The sequence below is a fragment of the Myodes glareolus genome, chromosome 10, assembly GCF_982192425.1.
Source record: "Myodes glareolus chromosome 10, mMyoGla1.1, whole genome shotgun sequence".
NCBI classification, from domain to species: domain Eukaryota; kingdom Metazoa; phylum Chordata; class Mammalia; order Rodentia; family Cricetidae; genus Myodes; species Myodes glareolus.
This window is the reverse complement of record NC_142035.1, coordinates 67,296,874-67,307,958: the sequence shown is the minus strand read 5'-3', so window position 1 is coordinate 67,307,958 and position 11,085 is coordinate 67,296,874. Positions and strand designations below refer to the sequence as shown.

At 34.6% G+C, this 11,085-nt stretch overlaps 1 protein-coding gene across 1 annotated transcript; it reads left to right on the top strand.

The window, feature by feature from the left end:
- Positions 1-3,406: 3,406 nt before the first annotated feature.
- On the top strand, positions 3,407-6,669 carry LOC148120684 (olfactory receptor 4F4). The gene is made up of 2 exons (XM_087910880.1): positions 3,407-3,424; positions 5,698-6,669. Exons 1-2 carry the CDS (start codon positions 3,407-3,409, stop codon positions 6,667-6,669), a joined length of 990 nt encoding a protein of 329 aa, XP_087767006.1.
- The last annotated feature ends 4,416 nt before the right edge of the window (positions 6,670-11,085 follow it).

The window sequence follows — 11,085 nt, the reverse complement described above, 5'->3', positions numbered from 1 at the left end:
ACAATCTTATACAATAAAGGAATCTCTGGAGGCATTACCATCCCTGACTTCAAACTCTATTACAGAGCAACAGTATTGAAAACAGCTTGGTATTGGCATAAGAACAGAGAAGTCGACCTATGGAATCGAATAGAAGACCCGGGTATTAACCGACAAACTTATGAACACCTGATTTTTGACAAGGGAGCTAAAGCTATACAATGGAAGAAAGATAGCATCTTTAACAAATGGTGCTGGCATAACTGGATGTCAACCTGTAGAAGAATGAAGATAGATCCATATCTATCACCATGCACAAAACTCAAGTCCAAATGGATTAAAGACATCAACATTAATCTGACCACTTTGAACCTGATAGAAGAGAAAGTGGGAAGTAGTCTACAAGATATAGGCACAGAAGACCAGTTCCTAAGCAGAACCCCAGGAGCGCAGACAATAAGAGAAACAATAAATAAATGGGACCTACTGAAACTGAGAAGCTTCTGTAAAGCAAAGGTCACTGTCAGTAAGACCAAAAGGCTACCTTCTGACTGGGAAAAGATCTTCACAAACCCTTCAACAGATAAAGGTCTGATCTCCAAAATATACAAAGAACTCAAGAAACTAGACACTAAAACTCTAATTAACCCAATTAAAAAATGGGGTACTGAACTGAACAGAGAATTCACAACAGATGAACTTCGAATGGCTAAAAAGCACTTAAGGTCATGCTCAACCTCCTTAGCAATCAGGGAAATGCAAATCAAAACAACTTTGAGATATCATCTTACACCTGTCAGAATAGCTAAACTCACAAACACCAATGATAGCCTATGCTGGAGAGGATGTGGAATGAGGGGAACACTCATCCATTGTTGGTGGGAATGCAAACTTGTGCAGCCACTGTGGAAATCAGTGTGGCGGTTTCTCAGGAAACTGGGAGTCAACCTCCCTCAGGACCCAGCAATTCCACTCTTGGGAATATACCCTAGAGATTCCCTAACATACTACAAAAGCATTTGTTCTACAATGTTCATAGCAGCACTATTTGTAATAGCCAGAACCTGGAAACAGCCTAGGTGCCCCTCAATAGAAGAATGGTTAAAAAAGGTGTGGAACATATACACATTAGAGTTTTACTCAGCGGTAAAAAACAATGACATCTTGAATTTTGCATGCAAATGGATGGAAATAGAAAACGCTTTACTGAGTGAGGTAAGCCAGACCCAAAAAGAGGAACATGGTATGTATTCACTCATAAGTGGATTCTAACCATAATTAAAGGTCTTTGAGCCTATTATTCGTGATCCTAGAGAAGCTAAATAAGAAGATGAACCTGATGAAGATTATTTAACTATCCGCCAGGAGGTAGGAAATAGACAAGAGTCACAGGTAACCTCGGGTGTATGGGGGGGTGGGAGGGTTGTCGGAAAGGGAGAGGGTTAGAGAGAAGGGAGTAGGGGAGGATTGTGGAAAGATCGGGGGACTGGGATGGGGGGGAGGGAGGAAGGATGGATATGGGATCAGGCAAGTATATACCTCAACTAAGGGAATCATTTTAGGGTTTACAAGAGACTTGATTATAAAGGGGATCCCCGGTCCAAGGAGAGATCCCCAGATGGTTCTCTGGACAGAGGAGAGGGTGCCTGAACCGACCGTGACCCACAACCCTACTGATCAATATTTTGCATGTCACCATAGAACCCTCATCTGGTGATGGATGGAGATGGAGGCGGAGAACCACGTTGGAACACTGGACCTAGCTCCCTAGGTCCAAATGAGAAGCAGAAGGAAAGAGAACGTGAGCAAAGAAGGCAAGGGCAGAGGAAACCTTCATCCGACGTTGGATGGCGATACAGATGGAGACCCATATTGGAACACCGAACTGAGCACTCCACGGTCCAAATGAGGAACAGAAGGATGAAGAAAATAAAAAAAGTAATCAGGACTGCGAGGGATGCGAGCACCCACTGATACAAGGGGACTGATATAATGAGAGTTCACCAAGGCCTGTTGGACTGGGACTGAACGAGGACGCAATCCAACCAGATTCTCTAAATGTGGCTGGCCTGGAGCCTTTTTGAAAAGCCATTGACAATGACACTGGGACTTGCTTCCTCTGCATATACTGGATTTTGGCGCTCCAGTCTGTTTGGACTCTCACCTTCCGTGGACCTGGAGGGAGGGGGGAGGAACTTGAACTTCCCATAGGGCAGGAAACCCTGACTGCTTTAGGTGATGGAGAGGGAGGAGGAGAGGGAGTGGGGGGAGTGGGAGGGTGTTGGGAGGAGGGGCTGAAATGGAAACTTTTATAATTTAATAAAAAAAATTATAAAAAAAACAAATGAGAAAAAAAAATATAAATCCACAAGGATAATCCCAGCTAAAACTCCTCCTAGCAATAGTGGAGAGTGTGCCTGAAATGGCCTTCCTCTGTAATTAGATTAATGAATATCCTAACTAACATCAGGGAGCAATCATCCAGTAACTGATGGAACCAGAGGCAGAGATCCACAACCAAGCAACCAGACGAGCTCTGGGAATCCTATTGAAGACAGGAAGGAGGGAATGTATGAGCACTGGAAATCAAGATATGATGGAGAAATCTACACAGATAGATGAACCAAGCTTATGGAAACTTAATGAACTCTAGACCAACAGCTTTGGCATCTCCATAGGACCAAATTAGGCACTCTATATGTGGGCAGACAGTAGTGGAGCTTGGACTATCTGAGGAGCCCCAGGTTTTAAGAAAAAAATTGATCCCTGGTACATGAGTCAGCCTGTGGGAGTATATTCTCTATAGTGGGACACCATGCTCAGTCTTAATGCAGGGGCAAGGGGCTTGGTCCTGCCCTATCTCATTGTGCCAGACTTTGTTGACTCCCCATGGGAGTCCTTAACTGCTTGGAGGAATGGATGAGAGGGTCTGAACTGGAGGAAGAAGTGAGGTAGTGGCAAACAGAGGGGTGAGAGGGAGAACTCTGGTTGGAACGTATAATGAAAATACAAATATATGATAAATAAATAAATTTAAAAAACAACTTCATGATTTACAAAAAGACATGTATAATTTAAAGTAATTCAGAAGGCTTAATTTCTGAAGCTAGATAGAATTTAGAAACCTTAGCCTTTTATCTCAGCTCAGCTCATTTTAATGTCTATATGTTAATTAATGTTGAAATATAAAACAAACTAATAACCAAGACTTTTAATATTAGTGAAGGAATTTTTTTGTATGCTCTCCATATACTGCACATCAATGTCTTAAGCTATTCTTTTTTATAAAATCTAAATATTACCATTTACTGCCTAATAAAAATGTCTAGATATTAATTTATGATCGTTATTTAATTAATTTTACTCTTTTGCAGTCACACTTAGATTGAGTTGAAATAATTATCTAACAATCCAAGAAATTGCGACAATGTCACTCAACTCACAAGTAGGCCATGTTTTCTCCAATGGCCAAAGGAAACTATAACACTATAAAAGTCAATCTCCCAAGTCAACTTGGGGCTGTTTCTGCATCCTCCAAGGGTTTCTGGTTACTGCATGATGCTTATCATTGGCCAGTCACTTTGATTATCAGGACAATTCACATAAAAGCCAATCTCGCAGACATGTTAATACTTTGAAAGAATGTATAGGAGGGACTCAGCAGTATTCTTTCTCTAAAAATTATTGTTGTCTCTTCTAGTTATGAAAGAGGTAAGTGGAATGGCAAAATTAAAATTCAGCAGAACAAGCAACTACAGGATAGAATTAAATAGTAGTTAAATGTTTCGCTTTCCTCAGTAGAAACCCATTGTACAGAGTTCAATTAAGCCTTTAGCTTCAGAAAAAAAGTATGAAAAATTCTGTAGAGTTGCCTTAAATAATTTCAGTGATTAAGATGAGTTAATATTAATGGCATAACCCATGGTAAGAGTCTCCTAGTAGCAATAATGATTGCCTTCTAAAAATAATTTTCCTTAGGTAACATATTTCTTGTACCCTATCTACTGGTTTTATATAATTCTTCTGTCCCACATATTCTCTCTGTGTGTATTTTCTTTTGCTTGTTTGTTTTTATTATTTTTGTTTGTTTTTATATAATCCCAGTGAAACCTAGTTTTCAAAATTTATTTCATATAAAAGTTTCAATATATCATGTTAGACCTGTAGAAATTCTGAGAATTATAGATTGGGTTGTAATACTTTGAAAACAGAAAAATAAAATCCCACAAGGTTTTCTTATATATCCAGGATCATGCAGAAGATCTGTGTTTAAACCCAAAGTTCTGATTCCCATATTTGTGAGTATAAAGATGTTTTCTTTACAAAAGAAAAAGAAAGAAACAAAAAAATGTCAGGGAAAAGACACATGAAAAGCACAACATTTTAATGATTGAATTCAAAGTTAATGTGATGGAAGTGCTTCTCTTTAATCACACTTGGACCTTGGATACTACGATAAAATTAATATGTAAGATGCAAGAGAACCCCTTCAGTGAATGCAAATTTAATAATAAAATTATTACATTCCTGTAAAACTTTTTGAGTCTTTTCAAGAGTCTCAAATTAACTTTGAGGTGACTGCACTGATAAAAGGACAATTGATGAAGATTCCATTTTATCATTCTCCTCTTAGCAATGTAAATTCTGAAGGAATGACCCACAGTGAGTTTCAAAATTCCTCTTTCCTAAAAAGCAACATTCTGTAATTCTTGTTTTCTACTATCATGGATTTGGGTTTTCTGCATCTTCATCCTTGGAATATTAACTGTGGAGGTATGATGTGAAATTTTTTCTTCTCTATCAGTGAAATAGAATGTTTCAACATTTTGAAACAAACAAACCATTCAAAACAGCTTTAATTTACATAGCATGATTCTTAAAAAACACTTTAATGAACTAGTCACACCATAATGTATCTCACAGTAGGAAACCAGTCTTTGAATATAGTCAGTGCTGGGGTCATTTTATTTTGCTATTTAATGAAGATATGAACATAAATTTCATAATTTATTTTATGATTAGATCTGTCCTTATATTTGAAAAAATAAAGTCACTAAGTTTCATGAAATTTTGCAAACACTACTTTGATTAATAACTGGGAAGGAATAGAGAGATCTGGAAGAATAAACATAATTTCTAAGCAAAATGGTCTGTGATGAAATAAATCTCCCAAAATTAACAAATAACAGCATTCTCACAAGAAATTTAAGAAATATAACTCCTTATATCCTCACATCTCCCATGTAACATTACTCACCATACCCACCTGCATTTTGTATTATAGATGTCTACTGTGCCTCAAAATCATTTTAAATCATATATTTTTACTTATTTTTAGTCTATTTTCTATCTTTTGCTTCATTTAGGCAATTTTTTTTTCTCCTAAGAACTTTAACATAAAAAAATGTAAGGAATGTTCTATACACCATAGTATTTTGACTTTCAGAGGAAAAAGAAGTCAGTCTAGGATAAGAGTGGAGATAGAGAAAGTAGCAAGAATAGTAGCATTGTGTGGGGTTGGAGTTTATAACCATGCAAACATGGGAGCCTTGGCTACCTGAAGAAAAATGCAAACAAAAAGCAACATAGTATCAATTATAAGTTGTGATTTTTGTTTGGGTGCTTTTATGAAATACATCATAACAAATCCATAAAGAGTAAGCTGAGGGTAGAATTTGCACATAACAACACTGATTTCCTTTGCATTTCTTTTCCAAGGCATTTACAGAGACTTTCTTCTGGAATGAATCAACAAGGGAAACAAATCTCTCTGTGGTGACTGAATTCATTTTTATTGGACTCTCTGATTCTCAAGAACTTCAGATCTTTCTGTTTGCATTCTTTTTTGTTTTCTATGTAGGAATTGTGTTTGGCAACCTTCTTATTGTCATAACTGTGATTTCTGATTCCCACCTCCACTCTCCTATGTACTTCCTGTTGGCCAACCTCTCATTCATAGATCTGTCTCTGTCTTCTGTGACAGCTCCCAAGATGATTGCTGACTTTTTCTGCAAACGTAAGGTCATTTCTCTCAAGGGCTGCCTTGCACAGATATTTCTCCTTCACTTCTTTGGTGGGAGTGAGCTGGTGATCCTTATAGCCATGGCCTTTGACAGATATGTAGCAATTTGTAAACCTCTACACTACACTACAATTATGTGTGGCAATGTGTGTATTGGCATTATAGTTGCTGCATGGGGAATCGGCTTCCTACACTCAGTGAGTCAATTGGCCTTTGCAGTGAACTTACCCTTTTGTGGTCCCAATAAGGTTGACAGTTTTTATTGTGATCTTCCAAGAGTAGTCAAACTTGCCTGTGCAGACACATATAGGTTGGACATCATGGTCATTGCCAACAGTGGTATACTTACTGTGTGTTCTTTTGTTCTTCTAATCATCTCCTACACTGTCATTCTAATGACCATCCAGCGCCGCCCTTCTGATAGATCATCTAAGGCTCTGTCCACACTGACTGCTCACATCACAGTTGTTCTTCTGTTTTTTGGACCTTGTATCTTCATTTATGCCTGGCCCTTTCCCATTAGGTCATTAGATAAATTTCTTGCTGTGTTTTATTCTGTGGTCACTCCTCTCTTGAACCCCATTATATACACATTGAGGAACACAGAGATGAAAATTGCAATAAAACGTCTAAGACAATGGAATGTAAGCTTTTGGGCAAAGTCTTAGATCTTTGTAGCCATGAGCTTGAGATAATGAAAGCAGTAGTTATTAAATTATTCAGCAAACTTTATGAAGATTTTAACATTTCAGCTTTTTGTCACTTAGTAATTGATAAAGAAGGTTCTCATATTGTCTCAGTTTATTCTGTACCTTATTTTGTATATAGTTTCCAAATTAATAACAATAAGTCAAAATACCATTTTACAAATTTTGAGAATAATTGAAGATATTACGTTATTATTAGTGCCCAACTGAGACTTTCTTGATACTTTGGGTTTTGAGACAACCAAAGGTATAAGCTGGACTATTTTACATTAAAGAAATGTTTATTCTAATCATTTGTTCCAAAAAACATACTAAAAGAATTACTACCCACCTTACTAAAAAATGTATGAAGTCATAAGTTTCTATACCAACTACAGAGATTCATAAATGATATTACTACTTGGTAGCCATCTATGAATTGTCTCCTACTAATACAACAAGCCATCGTCTATTAGTTCACTAGCAGATATGTTAGGAAGACTGAACATTCTAATACTTAATTCAAGTTAATCAAAAACAGCAACTGGTAGCAAAGTAGCAAAAAGAATTAAGAATGTCCAGTGTCTTACCATGTTGGCAAAAAATATATCACTTATACACATTTTTCATTTTCCATATTAAAGTTAAAAGATGCAAGTTCAATTCTACTTACGCCTTAATAAACATTAATATTGTTACTTATTTTTTATTTTGTAATTCTTGGTTTTTGCCTTAATAATAAGGAGATTATGATATGCATTATATATGGTTATTATAAGAAGTAATGAAGTAGTACACATACATAATAAGACAATACAAACATGTTGCGTATTTACTAGTCAGTGAATATTTGGATGTCTTATAATATTCATGCTAATATTACTCTGTGTTAACATATTCAAGAGCTTTCAAACATTGGTATTTTACAACTTTCACCAAGGACATTATAATTCTGATCTTAGTAGATGTTCATTTGAAGCACTGTAATTACAATAGAAATGTGTACACTTAGGTGCAAATGAGTGTATTTGAGTGCATACTAATGTGCACATACTCTTCCAGTCTAGTGCAGGATTCCAAAGGTTAGGATAGAAGTAAAGGAAACTGTAAATTTTCTTTATAACAAGTGATTCTGCCAACTCTTTTACCTTTCCCGTGATTGTTATGGAAGTGGGCTAAAGTTGAACTTCACATATTTTAAGGAGCAAGCAACATAGCTGAATGATTTGTAATCTCAATGAACAAATAGAAATGGAAATTTAAGATAATAAAAGTTTTAAAATTATAACTACATGAGTGACAAAATAGTACAAATATCCACAAAGATATTAAATCACACCAAAAACTTACCTATAACCTAATCATTGGTAAAATAAAAAATAAACTATATGTAAATTAGTGGAACAATTGGGGTAATATGAAACATTAGTTATTGTATCTATTCATCATTTCAGAGAATAATTTCTAAATTAACTCAAGATGTGAACCTGATGTAAAACTTTACAAATATTTTTAAATTGCGTTAATATCCTTATAATTCTTAGATGTAGTAAAGTTTTCTGATAACAATATACATAATTGATTTTAATGTTAAATAAAACTAACTGAAAAGGAGGTAAATAATGGATTTAATAACACACCAAGTGTAATAACTTTATTATTTAAAGAACAGCCCTTATTATATACATAAATATATAAGTTCTTTCACAAATTCAACAATCTAATAGAAAATTGGACAAAAGATATAATCTTACAGTTTTTTGTAAGATGAAGACCATATTTACAAAAAATGATTAAGTTGTCTCATGTTAAAATACCTGAATGCTAAAATCATGCTAAATATTAACTCTGACCTATGAGGTACATGATCTCAATATTTAATAATACAAACTAATAATGGAGCCATTGAGAAAGAAGAATTGCTAATTGTATTCTTGAAAAAAACATAAAATGGCACAATTTTATGGCAATGGTCAAAAAATAACTTGCAAATAATCTGTGATGTAGTTTTATCTCTATCCAAGAGCTATCTTATCAAAAGCACAGAACAATCAGACATGAAGCTAGAAACACTGAATCATCATATCAAATGATAAACTAATAAATGACAAATGATGAAATAGTACTAAAATGAAGATCAGTAACAATTCTTTGTTTATATAATCATGGAATAGTAAAAATCTACAAAGCAAATTGGTCATTTCTCCAAATACTACAATGAAGCAATCTATAAGACGTAGATTAGGTGGTGTTAATAAAATGTCAAAGAGTTGCTATAGAATGTTAATTTTATGTTAAAACAGAGAAACATGTATTACACACTTGTGTGATTTAAAAAATATTTAATAAAGCATTTTAGATTATAAAATTGATATAGCAAGAATAAGTAAGGTTATAAACTATACTAAACATCTTATAATTTGACTTGAGAATCAAAGCTATTTTACATAATTAAAAATAAAGTGATTAGCACTAGGGAGTTGGCTGGCCAAGTAAGGAAAACTACCTGAATTCAACTCCCATAACTTAGTGGAAAGAATCAACTTAATGGTATATGCGTCTATTTCCAGCTCTCTGGAGCTCACTAGCCAGACTGCCTAGGATAATGGTGGGTAAGATAAATTGTTTTAAAAACCAAGCTGAATACCTCTGGACATGTTCTATGACCACCACATATATATGTACATATGTATACACAATTTCACACACATCAGCCTGTGTACATGAGTACAAACACACACACACACACACACACACACACACACAGACACACACACACACACACACACACACAGTAGAATTAAATGAAGTGAAAAACTTCAAGGTCCCTGTGATCCAAAGACAGCTCAGGAGTTAAGGTTGCTTTCTGCTTTTCCAGAAGAATTGAGTTCACTTAGCAGAACTTGTCAGGCAGCTCATGGACTTTACAACTACAGCACCAAGGAATTTGATGCCTTTCTGCCCTCTGTATGCACCCTCCACATGAGCACAGAATGCCATACAGTCCCATATATATGGACATAAATAAAATATATAATAAAACCTGCAATTCGGGGGAAGATTGAAAAGGAGAATGTATCTGGGGACATTCATGGGGAAAGTGATATGTATGATAATTGTATAAAATTTCAAGGAATTAACTTTAAAAGAAAAAATAAAGCATTTTGAAATCTCTAAAAGTTCAAGTTTAAATAAAAATACATGATTTAATGATATTTTATTTAAGTAATATAATATCAATGAAATGAAACAATTCACTAAACAGAAAACAGAGTTAAACTGCCTGTAAGTTAGTAACAGTAGTTTTGCTTTTCTAAAAACACTTAATTGAATAAGACAAACAAGTAAATCTTTAATTTCAATTATAAATACCAGTATAAATCACTTGTTTTTTTTTAAATAAATTGAAGGCAGTTTTCAAGCGTGCCCTTTGAGTTTGAATAAAACAAAATCACATCTAAAGTCTTTGAGTTGTTATCAGGCACTATTTATCACTAAAATAAATTTTTAATTCTTGGACAAATACCTGATTCTAAGTCTGTAGCATAAACATGCAAGATTATTCTGTAACTTCTGTATTTTACTTTTTGAAACAGAGCATCATGTCATGCAATCAAGACTGGCCCACAATTCATCATGTAGCCCATGCTGACTCAAATTCATGAAAATATACCTAGTTTGCATGCCCAAGTGCTAAATACAGGCATGTACCACCATGCACAAATCAAAACAATTTTTCATATCACAGTTAAAGGAACCTAATTGCTATTATAAAACTAAGACAACACTAAAAAAGCTAGAAAGCTCTGCCAAGAAATGGTCCATATGAGGATCAGTGAGGCAAGGAGCATAAGTTGAAGTATTAGGATATAAAAATATCTGCAAAATGATTGTCAACACAAAACAGTGATATCCAGGCAGTAATGACACTCACCTTTAATTACAAATTTTAGGAGGAAGAGCAGGTGGATCTCTGTGAGTTTCAGGCCATCCTGGTCTTCTGAGCAACTTCTAGTACAGCCAAGGCTACACAGAGATTTCTTGTATCAAAATAAAAAATAAATAAATATTTTTAAAAATTTTCTTTGCTAGAACTAGTAAGCTTATTAAATATTCTGAAACTTCTTGGGTTCCCTCAATATATATAACCATAGCAAAATATTCTGTAATGTGATTATTAAAGAGGAGGATAAAATCAAGTATTTATTCTTTCATATTTTCAGTTTGAGAAGATGTAATAAAATAGTTCAGAAGTAAATATATTTATAAAATTCAAGTTCATAATTCAAATTTGTAATCATGAAATTACAAAATCAATTGATGGGTATAAAGTAAACAATATAAGCTAAAATCAATGGGCAAGAGTTTTTTCAAAACTCTTGAATTACCACTTGAATT